This window comes from Sphaeramia orbicularis, chromosome 15 (assembly GCF_902148855.1).
Source record: "Sphaeramia orbicularis chromosome 15, fSphaOr1.1, whole genome shotgun sequence".
Lineage (NCBI taxonomy): Eukaryota > Metazoa > Chordata > Actinopteri > Kurtiformes > Apogonidae > Sphaeramia > Sphaeramia orbicularis.
Genome location: NC_043971.1, coordinates 26,411,362 through 26,428,485, shown reverse-complemented (window position 1 = coordinate 26,428,485; position 17,124 = coordinate 26,411,362). Strand labels below are relative to the sequence as shown.

General features: G+C 36.7%; 3 protein-coding genes across 3 annotated transcripts in view; 2 read left to right on the top strand and 1 right to left on the bottom strand.

Annotated features, from left to right (window-relative positions):
* Window positions 1–3,201, bottom strand: part of kcnq5a (potassium voltage-gated channel, KQT-like subfamily, member 5a) — a 114,494-nt gene extending 111,293 nt beyond the window's left edge. The window contains exon 1 of the mRNA XM_030156790.1: window positions 2,457–3,201. Coding sequence (XP_030012650.1) covers window positions 2,457–2,797 — 341 coding nt within the window. The 5' untranslated portion in view covers window positions 2,798–3,201. The remainder of the gene's footprint in view (window positions 1–2,456) is intronic.
* Window positions 3,202–4,640: 1,439 nt separating this feature from the next.
* cnrip1b (cannabinoid receptor interacting protein 1b) lies at window positions 4,641–10,045 on the top strand. Its single transcript, XM_030156770.1, has 3 exons — window positions 4,641–4,976; window positions 7,026–7,170; window positions 9,746–10,045. The coding sequence occupies exons 1-3, from the start codon at window positions 4,798–4,800 to the stop codon at window positions 9,908–9,910; spliced, it is 489 nt and encodes a 162-aa protein (XP_030012630.1). The 5' UTR covers window positions 4,641–4,797; the 3' UTR covers window positions 9,911–10,045.
* Window positions 10,046–16,629: 6,584 nt separating this feature from the next.
* ppp3r1a (protein phosphatase 3, regulatory subunit B, alpha a) overlaps window positions 16,630–17,124 on the top strand; it is a 30,206-nt gene continuing 29,711 nt past the window's right edge. The window contains exon 1 of the mRNA XM_030156927.1: window positions 16,630–16,944. Coding sequence (XP_030012787.1) covers window positions 16,942–16,944 — 3 coding nt within the window. The 5' untranslated portion in view covers window positions 16,630–16,941. The remainder of the gene's footprint in view (window positions 16,945–17,124) is intronic.

Below are 17,124 nucleotides of genomic sequence, written 5' to 3'. Positions count from 1 at the left end.
TAACTGCAAACTAGTCCTGCACAGCATATTGAAATCTTCAGCACGCAGTAACATTGTTGAATATGCAATTATTAATACACTACAACCAAAAAAACTACATGGTGCAAATATGATATAGTCAAATAAAATTCTGTTGTATTATTCTTCTATTTTAAGCCACCTTTTATGATGTGCTGGTTACACATCCTCATATTACAATAACAATAAAAATGCTACTAATCTGTCAGCCTTACCAGAAACTAAAATGTAATAATATAATCTATACACTTTTCCAAATGTCCACTCACAGGCATACAGGATATCTGGTTATTCAAGTATGAATGTGATTTTTTTTTTTCTTTTTTTTTTTTTTTAATGTGTGTGCATCAAACAGGATAGAACGCACTGATTCCCTTGGCTTTTTCCGACAACGCGGGCCCTCACCCTGTCCTGAAAGTCAGCTTGTCTTTCACTGAGCTTCCTTTATCTCATAATTTGTTTAAACAATTTGAATGAGTGAGAGTTTTATTATTTCATTTATGCAGCTGATCCAAAGTACGCTAAACTAAACTAAGTGTGGGAGGCTGTGGTCATGAGCAGATGTAACAACTTAACCCCTGCGACCTCAGCTGTCCAGTCTGAGCAAATAAAACGTCAACATCCGGCTTCACAGCCCCTCCTCTGACAGCTCCATTTCCTCCTTCTCACAGCACCCCTCATCTAACACAACTCTGTTACAATGGTGCGGGATGTGGCGTGTCATCACTGCGACCGTGCAACAGTTGGTGGGCGTGACGGACAAACTGTGTGAAGGAGATACAGTTTACAGACTCACATGAATTATACATGTAGAATTTAATGGTAAGAGGGATAAGAAGTAGCATAAATAATAACACAAAGTGACCTTATTGCTGAAGCTCCTCTTTTGTAAAAAACAAAAAACAAAAAACCCAAAACATTTGCTATGTGATAAGTTAAAGTCATCTGCATGTTTTTTTTTCCTCACAGATTTAAAGAAAACTGGGAAAGATTGGGGTAGTGAGCACAGACAGGGGCTGCCATCATGACTGAGCAGGCAAAGAGAAGACAGAAAAAAAATGTAGGGGAAAAGAGAGAGTACCACCTACACAGTGGAGCATGTGTGGAGAGGGGGGGGGGGGGGGGGTAGAATCACCATTAAGTAACTATAATAAAAGGAAGGACAAGGATATCTCTAATAACTGAGCCAAAACAGTAATCAAGCAGCTAGACATGAACACAACCAAGCTGAACACGCAATTTACAATAAGTGTTTGTGTCAGGTTTACAAGCAGAGACGCCCTAAGGACCCAAAAAGGATCAGACAATAGAACAACAAATCCTATTAGATTAACCAGATCATGACAGATGAGAAACAGGAACTTTCAGCTTGAGTGTTTGCAATAATAACCAAATTGGTTAATTGAAAATGCATGAAAGGAGAGAGAACTGGATGTTGGCTTTCAACGGGAAAATTGAATTCAGAAAATCTGGCCCTGAAGGAGCTTTTTCACACCAGAAAAAACAAGCTGTGGTCATTTAAAAGCTGTTTTGAATTTAAGAAGTAAAATATGTCAGCTCTAAAAGTGCCCCTCAAGAACTTTTCCCAGAGTCACTTTCAGTCCAAAACAGTGATTAAAGACTCAAGATCATGCAAAGTACTAGAAGTCAGTATTACATTTAGCCTTTTCAACTGCCAGCCTGCTGACCTTCACTATTTCCAAATCTGCTTCTTCCAGTATTACTCAAGAATCAGAGGAAGACGAGACTTAATGTAGTGTTTTATCTATTCTATTTGGACATGAAGTGTTTGGTTTTGGTAATAAGGCATGTAAAACCCTGCAATTCCAGTTTGACTAAGAATTTGTCTGCAGTGCTGCTGACTGCAGCAGGTGATCATAGAAAACAAACCACACACACACAAAAGAATCATGCAGCAGTAAATCAGTCACTGTGTAAACTTTTACACTGGAAATGAAATTATCAAAACAAAATCAAAAACAGGAAGGAGAACAACAATAAGATAGATTGGGTTCTTGTTTCCTGTGTGTGCACATTCATGTTTGTTTACACTGTTTGTGTGAAACAGAGGGAGGTGGCATTTGACCATACGAAGGATTAACCGTTATTTAATACAGTTTGTTAATACTTTACCTTGGAATCCACATTGAGACAACTTAGTCTAGTTAGAGGCTACATTGTGTGTGATAAATGCGTGCGCCATGACCCCACCTGGTCATGACAAGAGCATCTTTATCAAACAGCTGTCTGAGTAGAACATGGACATTTTTACTCATAAAAATGTCAGTATATTTACATTTCATCATTGCTGAAATCTATCCAAATTACTGTGATATTTTCATCCTTTCAAGGTGGGAAACTGCTCTTTAAATGGGGAAAAAAGTGAACAAACAGTATTTTTAGTTGCTTTACAGTGACTTTATGGTGGAAGTACTCACACAAATGCGTGGTAGACGAATGCCCACTCCCTTGGCCGCTCCAACACGTTGTAGAGGTAATTCTGGAGCCGCCGGTACCGCGCGTTCCTGCGGCCGCTCTGCGCACTGTAGGTCAGGGGCTTCCCCAGCAGGCTGAGCCGGGCGCCCTGCTTCCTCTCCGCTCCCAGCGCACCTGCCGCGGCAGAAGAGGGGAGACCGTCCCCGACTCGCACCGTGTTGTTCATCGTCTTCCGTCCAGACTCCACATCTTTTAACGTATAGTCCTGCGCCCTCCGACCCGCTGAGGTCTTCAGCCAGAGTCCTGTGCCGCTGTTCTCGTCGCCGGCAGAACTACGCGGCATGGCATCACCAGCACAGGCGTGCAGTGCGCAAGGAAGCCGGCAAACCGTCACATGTAGCCAAGTGGTTCTTCGCCAGAGGGTGTTTGGCTTCTTTCACTGTCAGATGAATGAAATAAACTAGTGGACGCACAGTGCAGTATCTAATGTGTTCTTCTCATTTTGTCGTCTTGTGGCCGTTTGGTCAGACTCACAGTCCGGTTTGGACACTTTGGTCATCTGCGAAATCCAGGGGAAGAGTTGGGTTATGAAGGAGTGGATCCATCTTGACATTTACTTAGGGGAGGGCTCTCCCACCCTCCCACACTTTGTTTCTTACCCAACTCACTCACTTTTGTCTTCTTTCTGTCAAAGTGCGCAGCAGTGAAGCCTCTCCAGAGCTGCCAAAGACTGTGTTTTTACGCATCACACAGAGTGAGGCACAGTATGAACAAAGCGACTGGAAAGTAAAGTAATGACTGAATAAATAAAGCTTGAAACAGAGAAATGACAGAGTTTCTAAAAAACCAACGAGACGATCAAATAGATCAGAAAGCAACGCAACAGACAGTAAACGACCACCCAAAAGAGTCAGTTCAGCTTCTTCTCCACAGACCGTGTCCGCTTTAGGGGCAGTGGATCAACTTTAGGGCTCTGAAAGGAGACTTTTATACACGTAAACATCACTTAAACCGGTTTGCACTGCAGTGTGAGTTGAGAATGTGTTCATTTTGGAAAAGGTTTACGGTGAACTGCACTAACACACACGATGAAGGTCCCCTCACAAAGTGACAACTCCAAACCATTCGCTTCCCACATTTTGTCGCAAACATTTGCGTCACAGACGGATGTGCCACGTGATACCTGGAGATACAGTGCATTTTTTTTCTTTATTGGTCTTTCAACCTTTTGCAAACGACAGGAACAATTTACCACCCAGGTGTAAGTGTTTATCATCGTGTTGATATACTAAAATTTCATTTTTTTCTCTCCAAAGAGTCTGCTTAATTGCTTTAAAGGAACAGGCAGCAAAAATGCAAAGTAAAAGAATTAAAACTGCACTAAGTGTGAAATATTAAATCAGATTTAGTATCCTTTTCAGATCACTACTGTGAGATTCTCTCATTTGAGAAGTTAAAGTAGGCCTGCAACCCATCCTGTAAACTAATTTATGAATTTACAGTTTTATTTCACTTTGATATAAACTTTTTTGCTCTTCTTCTGAATAAAACACACATCATTCTCTCACTGTGCTGCACATTTCCATTGTTAAAACCAAAGTGCTATTCCCATTGAAGCAGATTCTATAGGGGTTGGAGTTGTGATCAAAGCCTGCCATCTAGTGGTTGCAGGTTAATATTACAGGGTTAAACGGGGCTATCGATTTGTGCTGATAGAATTTGCAACTTTGCGTTGATTTAATTCCCTAAACGCCCATACTACACTTTATATATGTTAATTTGATCCTGTATAGCTACAATTTATATTAGTAAAAGGGGAAAATCTGAAATGAGTTTAGTACAGGTTGCGTGACCGTTTTCAATAAGTAGCCTGGATGATTGTTCCATTAAACAAACACAGAATAAAACTGCCGCTGGATAATTCATCATTTGACTCAGCATCACAGTCAGCGAAATGCATATTTTATAACTGATTTCAACTAAATGCAGGGAGCATTCGAAATGGATATATACGAAAGGAAAATAACTAAAGATGGAGAAACAGTGTGCGTGCTTGGACATTTTAGAAAGCAGTAAAGAAAGGGAAGTTAGGAAGTGTTCAGACAGAGGATAAAAAGAAAAAAAAAGAGAGAGAACATGGGTTGGGATTATGTGTGCATGTGCTGCAGCCTGTCCAGGATTACGCACACCAGCGCCGCGCATTTCCCATATCAGACTGTGCGCGTTGTTATGGGCGTCTGTGCGCGGCATTTCTCCGTCAGACTAAACTGACCAACATACCGTCCGTCCGTCCGTCCACACCCCTCACCCTGCTGACCACAGCCAAATCCTCTATATGGAAAAATGGCCGACGTCCCTCAGCTCATCAAAATTGGGATTTCTCTGAAGATGCTTCCCAACAACACCGCCGTTTACTTTAAGTCTGATGGCGCCCGGTTCGGACAGACGCGGACCATTAAGCTCCTGACCGGATCCAAGTACAAGATCGAGGTGGTCGTTAAACCTGGAGCGGCCGAGGCCACGTAGGTAACCCTATATAGGATTTGTCCCCAGGACTGTCACAGGCGTAAGATTATTTTTGACTTGGTCCTGTGCAGACGGTTTAGTTAACCAACTAAATCTGTTAAAATAAATACCAGCCTGCTATTGCTGCAACAACAAAAATACCAAATAAAAAAAACACTGATCATGCAAAGAGAGAACAACAGTGATATTTCCACTCAATGCAGGAGGTGATTATTTATTGGATTTATAAGAAACGTGTCACTCTTAGACATCTAATACACATACATAATAGATAACACTCTTCTTTTAAGATTGGGGTCATGCCTTCCTTAAATTAACTGCTGGGGTTATATTCAGGTCACACTGCAGGCGTTAATACTACCTATACTATAGCCTACTGTGCTAAATGTGGGGTTCTGCAGAGCGTCATCGTTCTTTAATGTATTTTGTAAACAGCTGACAATATTTTTCCTAAGTGCATGTGCATTAAAAAACAAAGAAGAGGCCATTTCTTGTGTAAATGACACGTGCCTTTAACGAGTTTGCTAAGGAATCAGCAGGTGGAGATTTGAAAGCTGCGTTCAAGTACGTAAGGAGTGCTGGTAAACTATGCAGAATATGCGCATACTAAACACAAAATAATCTATTTGTATTTGTAAGATTTGTGGCTACAAGTGTAAATGCACAATTAAATTTGAGCATTTATTGTTTTTGCATAGGTAAATGTATTTTTAAATGGATAAGACCTATTCGTATACCCCGAGTCTCGGCTTGTGAATAAAAAAAAAAAAAAGTCACTCGAACATTGCAGATGTTTTATGTTACTGCACAAAAAAGTCGTAGTTGCGTGGCTTCGCTTTATTAGTTTTAAATGAACGAAGCAACAAGTTCAATTTCCGGGTTAAATCATTAAAGTACAATTTTACGAGCAGTACCTGAATGCATCGTAAACCCCAATTGGCTTGCAACTGAAATCCACCATAGATTAGGATTGGATCGTTAGGGTTTTGTGTCGCTCACGTACAATTCAAGATTATGTAATATCTGATGTTATTTATTTATTTATTTTCCCCCCAAATAAGGATTATTCGTGTCTGTTTGATACTCAGGCGGTAAAACATGCCTGGATGAGCAGTGATGTAGTGAAGAGAGGTCACACGTGGTGATGCATGGGTCGTGGTGATCCCAGCTGTGTGCATCACATCATTGTGAAACCCATATGTTTATGAGTAAATAATCTACAGCTATGTATGTATAATGTAGGTTAATATGTCTTTTTGCTCCAAGTCCAGTTATATAAATGTTCTGTGTGCAGCCAACTAAGGATGTTAGTTGTTTCATAAAAACTGTATGTATGTCATTTGCATCTATGGTTTCACGTATGTGTATTTTCTCATAAGATAAGATAAGATAAGATAAGATAAGACTGTTGATTCTACAGTGGCGAAAGAGTGACAGCGAAGTGACAGTATAGTAAAACAACACTAAGAATATAAAAAATAAAAATAGGAATATAAAAAAGTAATGAAAAATCTTTGCATATACAGATATTTGCAGACCAGAGTGAAAACAGTACTTGCCATCAATAACCCACAAGTTTCTGTTCCATTTGAACAGGCGTCTTTCATGGGTTTTTGTATGAGGTTATACATTCAGATCATCTGCATCTAATCCATATATTTATGCGTTTCACATTAAAATGCCTTGTCTGTGTGTGATCTCGAAACATGATAAAACTAATAGACCTTTATTAACTGACATTTGTTGCCTTTGGGTGAATGGGATTGAAACTTAATTGCTTTTAAAGAAATGGTATGTAAGTATATGGTCATACAGTGCAGAATTTGCTTTTATTTATTATATACTAGTAATTCTACCAATAATAATATCTCCATTTGTATAGCACTTTCTGAACTAGACAATGCAAAGTAAAACATCAAAAAACAAACAAATAACACTGTTCATACATACAAGAACACACAAAGGCTACATACATACATCTAATAAAAGATGATAAAAAAAACAGATTAAGAAGTGCAGAATGATAAAAGTGTTTTTGTGTCCAGGTCCATGAGTGTTGGTGGGGTGATCTTCCCCCTGGAGCAGCAGTCTAAAGACCCTCAGATGGCGCTCTACACTGGCCAATATGACACAGATGGGGTAACACACACCAAGAGTGGGGAAAGGCAACCAGTTCAGATCAGCATACAGGTAAAGTATTGATACACTGTCCATAAACTCAGGCCTCACCTGACCAAAAGTATCCTGGTCTATAATGTTGTGCTTGTGACAGTCATGTTGTACGTCCCCTCTCTCTGTATATTTTATCCTGCATTTATATTCAGTACTGGATATACTTTGCTGTGGCAGGAAGGTGTTTAATGTGTGGTCATCCAGATTGCATATTTCAGAAAACGCAGTGTGGTATTTCGTTATTAATTGTAGCCTATCAGTTATTCTATGAAACAGTGCACTTTAGGGAACTTCAAAATCACTCAGTGTCAAAGTGGTTTATGAATTTTGCCTATCAGTTTCCCTGGTGAATTTGTTATTTATCATTAGGGACATTTATTAATTAAATGTGTGCCTGGTACCCCTGAGGCCGCTGTAGCTCTACAGCCTCTCTGCAGCAGTTCCCTGGGGTTTTGTCAAAAACCATAAGAAACTATCAATTATCTTTGAATGTTTGAACATCTTGCTATTATTGTTATAGCCCTAAAACCATTCTTAATGTTGTCCATTTGTAAAAATGTGCAGCCTATACACAGAGTATAAATATTTTTTACATTACATTAAATAAAATGTGTGTCATTAGGGCTTGGCATTGTTTTGTCAAACTCAATGGCACAAACTCAGTTTACATTTGTTCATACAGCACTTAGTCTAAATGAGCCCACACATGCCTGATTATACAAGAAATCACATAAATGTCTTTTTTGTAGTTATATAATTTTATCAGTGCACCAAACATTGCATTATTACTCATCTCATTAAGATGCAGGACTGAATGTTACAGTAGATCCTTCATCCCCACTTCTATCAGACTGTACAACGCCTTAGTCTGATAGAATGATGATTATTTGTTTCATTTTAGTGGCATTTGTTTTTGTTTTATTTTCTTGAGGTGTCAAAAAACAAATTTCCCCTTAAGGATGAATAAGGTTGAACTGTGTCCATAGTCATTAATAAAAACATAGAATGGACTTGAGTATTTTCAAGGCTTTTTTTTTCGTGGCTGTTTTTTCTTCCAGATGAAAAATGGATCCTTAGATTATAGAGGATGCTGACCCTTGGTTTAATGCAGTGGTTCACGAGCACATGGGGGGGCAGTGACATCGTCGTGTGTGTGTGCGGGTGCGTTAGGGACTACAGTTGTACATCACAACATTATAAATCACTCTGCACATACTCCCCCACTCTCGGATCGGATTGAGGTCCATAAGCAGGGGGTCATATCGTCTGGCACATCGCCCCCCACCCCACCTCGGTTGCAAATATGTTTTTGGGGGGCAGCAGATAGCAGGTGAGGGGAGTTCACTTTCATTTTCTCACAGCTTTATCTACAGAGTTATGTAACCCACCACATCCTCCACATACAGCCCCCCCCACCACCACCACCACCACCACCACCACCACCACCATCCCACAAATTTTTCGGGCATATGGGGGGCACCAGTAGGCTCATGATGATGCCATTAGTAGGGCATGTTTGAAAAAAGGTGAGAAACCCTGGTTTAACCTCCTAAGACCCGGCTATGGATTTTCTCTCCACATTTGTGGACAAGAGTTTCACAACTTTATCCAAAAAAACAAAGAAAAGAAAACTGTCCACCACAAAGGACATTCCATAAAAATTTTAATAACTGCATCTGAAAAAACTGTTGCATCATGATGTTTCCAATATAGGCACTTATTTAATAAAAAACAAAAAAAGCTTGTACTTTGCTGACATTTCCTGGGTCTTAGGAGGTTAATGGATTTAGTAAAAACTATTGTCAATCAGAGCACAGACCTCTACCATCAGTCTATTCTTCTTCTCATTCCACAACATTATTAAACCACAAACAAAACACAAATTATGACATAATCCTTCTTTTTGTCAGTTAGCACCACTAAGGAAAGTGCAAAACATTTCTTTTTACATGTATCTGCTTCAGTGTTTAGGGGTCGTCTTAGGCCCATGCCCCACCCTTCCTAGTTTCATGAAAATTTGTGCACTATTCATTGCATAATCCTCCTGAGAGGGAGACAGATGGGAGTGATCACATAACCTCCTTGGCCATAAGAAACAGGAAATACACCACAAAAACAAGAGCACAACTCAATAGCACTGCAAAACAACCACCACTGAAAACCAGTTTTACCAACAGCATAACAAAGACATTAATATTCTCTATCTCTCTTTTTTAAGATCGTTGCACTACAATGACAATTCAGTTTGAAACCTAAATGTGGTCCAGACACAAATAAACTACATGATATTATTGAGAACATAATCTTTCATTATATTAATAGGAATTTCAAGTGAAAGTTTATCTGTATGAATGTCTTTTTTCCCATCTGCTTACTTCCTCTGGGCCTCAGGGAGGAGCTGTTGTGTGTGTTTATGCATGTGTAATTTCACCTACATACACTTTAAGATATTTGTGTGTTTCTTGTGGAAGTGTGTGTATATTCCCATCTGTCTGCGCTGGATGCATCAAGCACATTCATAAAATAAGGACACTTTGAAATGTTATCCTCTGTGTTTTTGCTCATCCCTACTCTCTATGTGCTTCTATTTTAGTTCACAGAGGCTGGACACTTTGAAACCGTGTGGCAGGTGAAGTACTACAACTACAACAAGAGGGACCACTGCCAGTGGGGAAACAGTTTCAACAGCATAGAATATGAGTGTAAACCCAACGATACACGCACAATCATGTGGATCAACAAGGAGATGTTTGTCTAAAGGAGATTCAGTGTGAGCTCTCAGAAAGTCATGTATTCTATGGTGTGGTGAACTTCAAACAATGTCTCCCATGTTAGATTTGTATTTGATCCCCTCAGATTCACATAAACAGCTTTTTATTTTGCCATTTGCTAATAAAAAAAAATTTGACATACAGTCATGGAAAAAATTATTAGACCACCCTTGTTTTATTCAATTTCTTGTTCATTTTAATGCCTGGTACAACTAAAGGTACATTTGTTTGGACAAATATAATGATAACAACAAAAATAGCTCATAAGAGTTTAATTTAAGAGCTGATATCTTGCTATTTTCCATGGCTTTCTTGATAATAACCAAAATCACTTCAGTTCTTACATCAATAGCTATGGCATTGTACTGCCAAAAACAGTGCTTTCAGGCATTTCATGTTTTCTTTTCTGTCTGTTTTAGTCACATGATACACACAGGAGTTAGTTCTTGATTGAATAACCATTGTTTTTGATGACTTTTGATGGTCTAATAATTTTTTCTGTGACTGTATATTTGTTCGGTACCTTTGTTAGAAAAAAAACCCAGTGTTCTTAATTTTTTGCTTTGTTTTGTAATGTTTGAGTTTGACTCCATTCTGGCTCCCATGGTGCTCCATGTTAATTGCAGTGTAGATGTTTCCAGTGTTGGCCAGTATTGGTTATTATAGTGTGTCTAGGGTTCAAATGGTACATGTAACAAACACAAGATAATGTTAAAAATAGTGTATTTAAAGTTGCCTGAGATAGGAGTTGAGTTGCGGCTCTGTTCAGACTACACATATATCTACTGTATGTGACCATGTGTATTGCAGATGATGTATACATTTGTGAAATGCATGTTTTTCTTTTAAAGCCATGTGTACATGAAAAGTGTTTCATTCCAAAATGACACATCTAACATTTCCAAACAAAATCACGTCATTGCCTGATAGAATGAATATATGTTACATCCTTTGCAGCATAACATATTTTAATTTTATAATATTAATTTCATGTCCTTCCTGGCCCTGTCTACTGCTCTTGGAGTGATGGTTTATTTTAATTTAATTTAATTTATTTTGCCTGCGGTAGAATCCCTCCCATCTGTGCTAGTTTAAGGATTTTGTAGCTTGTAAAGCTATCTTTGGCTTATGTTTCCTGTTTGTTCACTTCATTTTTGATATTTGTTTTTTTTTTTGTTTTTTTTCATTTACTATTATAAAGGAAATATACAGCCTGTTTTTTTTTTTATCTGGATTGGATGGAGTCAAGCTGTTCTGTAGAGCTTGACTTCAGAGTGACACACCAGTTCTAATATTAGAAATGTGTGTTAATCAAAGAAGTAAGAAAAAATAGGCTTGTACTGAATTTTCTATTGTCTATGGGCATGCATTAAATAAATTTCAAGTTTCATTCCATCACCAAACTAAACTAAACCATATACCACCATTTTTAAAACTCTTATCATGTTTTATGTCATCTTTAGCTCCCATCCTGAGTTTTGACTAATATTTCAGTGCCCCTCTGACTACTCTTCTTGATCAACATATCATAGTTACTAAAATTACTCATCCATGCTGTAGCTACAATACTGTCATTGGTTTACTTTTCAGATAAAACTATGCACACTGCCACCATGCAAAAACAAATTGCACAAATTGTTGTAGATTATTTTGTAATTATTCTGACAAATGTCTGCAGTTATAAAGTGTATTTATGCAAAATGCTGTGAACCACATGCATATGGACTAATCTAATATATATATATATATATATATATATATATATATATATATATATATATATATATATGCATTGTGTTTTTGGAATGAAACTCTCTGTGTATTGTGTACATATATTAGCCCATGCACAGTATTTTTTGAGTCATAATGCAGCATTTGAGTAGAAATGTGTGTCATATGGGTGTAGTTGTGTTCCTGTGTAAAGTGTGTGTTTTCTCTACCTCTACTGAAGGATAGCCACGAAAATCAGTATTTCTTTAAAGAACAAAATATTCAGAAATGGAAAAATCTGTATTTTTATGTATTTCTAATGCTAAACAACAATTGTATTTTTTGTACAAGTAATGCATTTGAAAGGTTTTCATATGACTGTAGAATATTGGTAGAAATGTTGATTCAAATATTTTCAGTAAAATGTTAAATTTCTCTATGCAAGAATGCAGAAACCAATCAGTGTAATACAAGACTGTGGTTAAAAAATACATTCCTATAATTTCTACCTTTTGTGAATGTGTTGTTTAAAATTTTATTAATAGTAAAATGGATTTTTCTCTGCTGTGTGGCAAGCTTATTATTTTGACAAATGTGTTCACAACCTACCAGTGAGCAATGTGTCAGATAATGAGATAATAATAAGATAATACAGCAGCTACACATATGTACTGAGGTCAAAAGTATGAATACCATACTGTAAAAAATACCAAATCTGACATTAAAAGCTACACTAAAAAGTATTGTCAGTAAAATGTAATAAAAAAATAAGTAAATAGAAAAAAATGTAAAAGTAGTCAGCATTGAATTATATGTTTTGATCTGTAGAAAGTTAAGGTAGAGTTTATTTAACATAATCTACTGTCATTATATATTGTATGTCTATAACAAGTCAGTTTTCCATAAGCATTCACAAGCTTTGTGACAATGCATTTTCCAGCAATTCAGAGAATTTATTTAGGGTAAGGAGGATCATTTCAGAATTTAAATTTCAGATGTTCATAACCAAGACATATAGTGATTATATAGGATAGCGATTTTCACTGGACAGGAAAGGAATGAAAAAATGCAGTCTCAAGAACTGTGACACAAATGTAGTTGAGTAAAATGTCCAATACTTGACTCTAGTAAAGTAGAAGGATCAAGTTACAAGTTAAAAATTTAAAGTGATACTGTTTGTAATTTCACATGTTAATGTTCAGGAGGGAAACATGTGAGACAGTAAACACACCAATCGCATACCATTACATTTTGTGCATCTTTTATGAAACAGGCACAAACTCTTATTCATAAAACATGATGATGATCCACATAGATTTAGAAAAGATAAAAATTTCATTACATGAGCGGGAAGATAAGTTATATAAACTGCAGCAGCCTTTCATAAAGTACTTCAACCATGTCAAATACTGAAATACTAAAATATTCAGACACTTATGAGTATCAATCACTTTCTTTTGATTCACAGATAGCAGGAAACAGAATTATGACAGAACTGACAAATACAGTAACTGCTTCAACTCCTTATATTTATATATCTGCTTTAACATTTCTTTTTTTCTTATTTCTACTTAGATCTTTGTCTTTTATTTTTATTCTTATTTGATTCTGAATTACTGACAACTGATAAGATTATTTATTTTTTTCTTTCTTTCCATGTTGATAAAAAATATTTCTACTGTAAACTAGTATCATAAAATGGTTGCTGACAGTTGCAAAGTAAAGTACTATATTTCATTTTGCATCTTATGGTGAAAATTGTGATGAGTTTCTTGAAAATAGCAGGGGAAGAAAAGTGATGATGATTCTAAGGGCCCATGACTGACAGGGGCCCTAGTAAATAAGAACATCAATTCTTTTTTTTGTTTTTTATTATTAATCCATCACCATAAAGAATATTTGTTTCACAAGTCAGTAATAAACACATTTGTATTAGTTTTGTTCTGTTTTGTTTTGGGCAAATATAAATAAATAAAATCCAGTCACTGAAGTAGTGGGGCCCAAACTTATATATTCTTTTAACAGGGTCCAATCCCCCCCCCCCCCCCCCCCCCCCCCCATAAAAGGCTAAGTATTCAAAGATTCAAGATAGATTCTTTATTGTCAATTCACTTGATGCTTAAACATTCAGAAATTTTTGATGTTGTTTCTCTCTCACTTTGTTCTAAGTCATGCATTTAAAAAGAAGCAAAAAAAAAAAAAGAATAAGAATAAATACACAATGTAAATAATGCACATGTCTTTTGGTTATATCCTAAATTTGCATCATTTCGGGATAATGTATATTCAACAATTGTTAAAATATTGGATTGTGCAATCCCTAAAACATGTTTGGTGACGTATTTTGGATGTATTATTGGTAATAATGTAAGAAAAAATGATAGGTATTTGTTTTAAATACTATTAGCGGCCAGTAAAAAGGCTATTACCAAAAAATGGTGCCGATTAGAACCTCCTACAACTAACAACTCGTTACAAATTGTGAATGGAATATTTGAGTTGGAGATTCTGATCCATAGACTGAGGACTCAAGAAGAACAATGACTTGATAAATGAAAGAAATAGACAATTTTCATTTCAAAGTCACATTACTAAAACCAATTGTTAGTCACAAAGGGTTTTTTTTAAGGTCAATGTATCCCAAATGTCCCTTATGTTTGTTTTGTATTGTACAGAAATCCAACAATAAAAAAAGAAGAAATAAACAGTATAAAAAATAAACTATAGTAGCAAATAAAGCAGGGGGGTCAAACTCATTTTAGTTCAGGGGCCACATCCAGCCTAATATGATGTAAAGTGGGCCGGACCAGTAAAATAATATAAATAATAGGATAAGAACTTTTGAGTGAAAAAAGTAAATTCCGTAATGAAAATGTTTACATCTACGAATTGTACTTGAACATAACATGAACAAATATGAACAACCTGAAAATTCTTTAGTAAAATAAGTGCAATGTTAATAATATTACGCCTTAGTTTATCATTTATACATGTGAATCACAACTGAGAGATCACAGTGGATCTACAAATACACAAAACATTAAATAACAGGGAGAATATTATTAAAATTCCACATACTTCTCTTAAGACATTTCAGATATTCACATTCTTTGGTAAAGGCTACTCTGTAGATGTAAACATTTTTGTGTAATTTTACTTTATTTACACTAAAACAAAGAGACAAATTTACAGTTTTCATTATTTATAGGTTATTATGATAGTATTTGACTGGTCTGATCCACTTTAGACTGAAATAACCTAAAATGATTTGAACATCCTTGATTGTTAATATCTTCAGGGTAATTTTTGCAATTTCACAAATTCATTTTAGGGGCCGGATTGAACCTTTTGGTGGGCTGGATTTGGCCCCCGGGCCGCATGTTTGACACCTGTGCTATAAAGTGTCCTGTTATAATGTAAATATTATTTGATTTGATTTGATTTATTTATTTATTTCAAACATGCAAAGAAATAAAATAAAACAAAACAAAATAAAACAAAAATAAAACATTTAAATTGACAGAATCTATCTTCAAGCACATACAAGTCTGAATTTTGCATGGTCGAAAAGGGGTAGGAAGAAGTATAAACTTATTTAATCCTACCCCTCAGTGCTTTTACACCTTTATCACTAACTTGGTACAAGAATCAAACAATACTATTTTCCTAATTTTAGCATCAAACCATAACGAATACATGATGCAGTAACTGAATTACACCCAACAATATGATCATGGCAGTACAGTCATACGAACAGACTCAACAATTCAACCATTTTCTTCAATAATTACAGCATATTTGTCAGTACATCATCATCCATAAACAAACAGGCCTCACTGTCATTAAATACTGTACCTCTCAATAATCTTTTTTTTTTTTTTTTTTTTTTTTAAATATCTTTTTTTTAACCCTTTCATGCATGAATTATGAGAACCTGAGTCAGGATATTTTTCCTAAGTGTTATTATTTCTCTTTAGGCATGAAAAAAACAATGCAATCGAGTTTTTTTTAAGGAGTTACAAAAATGTCCACTCAGCCAGACACTATGCATTTAATTTTTGAAGCAAAGAAATATTTATTTAAAACCTAATATTTGAAAGTGATTTACAGGGTGTCCCATAAGTCTCCATACATAGGAAACATAATACATTCCATACATATTTGGCTCTAACATGTATTTCTTTATATTTCTTCTTTATAGTTCTTCAGCAGTGGAGGACACGCATTGAAATGTGTTCCCGACAAAATGGCAGTCATATAGAGCATATTATATAAATAAAAATGGTTTATGTCAAGAAACGTTTATTTTTCCTATGTATGGAGACTTATGGGACACCCTGTAGAAAACTATGCAAGAAAAACATTATTAATGCAGCTAATCTGACGTTTTCTTACATTTTATCATACTCTAATACTAGTCATTACTCACTTCATGGAGATAATATGCAAAAAAACAAAACAAAACAAAAAACAAAAACCTTTTTTGTTTAAAAAAAAAAGTTCATTACAGTTTAACAACAATTAGCAATTGATTTACACTAAAACATGTCAATGCAGATGAGGTTTATCAAGAACAACAAAGTTACAGTAATGGTATGTATGTCAGTGTATGGGATGGTGCATAAGCGTCCACTGTGTTGGCTGATATGGAACTAAAACAACAAAACCCATGAATATACAAGAGAACAGCTGGAGAATAGCTGTCCACTGTAGTGACCACTGTGCATGAAAGGGTTAAACTGAATTATGTTTGATATTTGTTTTATCTCCACACACAATTTGTTCCACATTTTACTCCACAGATGGTGATACAGAAACTTTTTAACCTAGTGCGTACTTTATGTTTTGGTTTCATATCCATAAGGCTGTGCGCATTGCAATACTGATATATAACCAGTGGGAGGAGCACCTGCTCAAAGTGTTAAAAAAAAAAAAAAAAGAAAAAAATCAAATAAATAAATATACCTGGAGTTCCCGGATGTACAGTACTGCACCTCCCCCCTTTGCCTCCTCCTCTCTCCTCCCCTCCGCCACCGCCTGCTTGTCAAACCGAGCCTCCTCCTCCGCTTACTGTCCCCTCCCAGCGGGTCTCCCTCCTTTTGCCACTGCAGTGAAAGCCTCGGTAAAGGAGAGACAGTCCGGGAGAGAGAGCCTAAAGCTGGGTTTAAAGCGAGGACGAGCCCACGGAGAGCCCCACAGCCGTGTTTTTTTAGTGTTTCTCGCCACCACAGCTCGGCGGCCTACAGAGTCCTCCTGTTGTACCTCTTTTCCGCTCACATCGCCTGGATTTCATCATCCGACCTGCAAGATGGTAAGCAGCTACGGCTTCTCTTTTCCCCCTCCGCCGCCTGGTAAACACAGCAGCGGGGAAGGCCCTGCGCTGTTCATAGCTCGAATAACGTGACACTTTGACAGGCTGCTTTGTTTTTTTACAGCTTTAATGTGGAGCTGTGGCGAAGAGGAAACGCTTTTGCCACCCTTTTCGACTCCC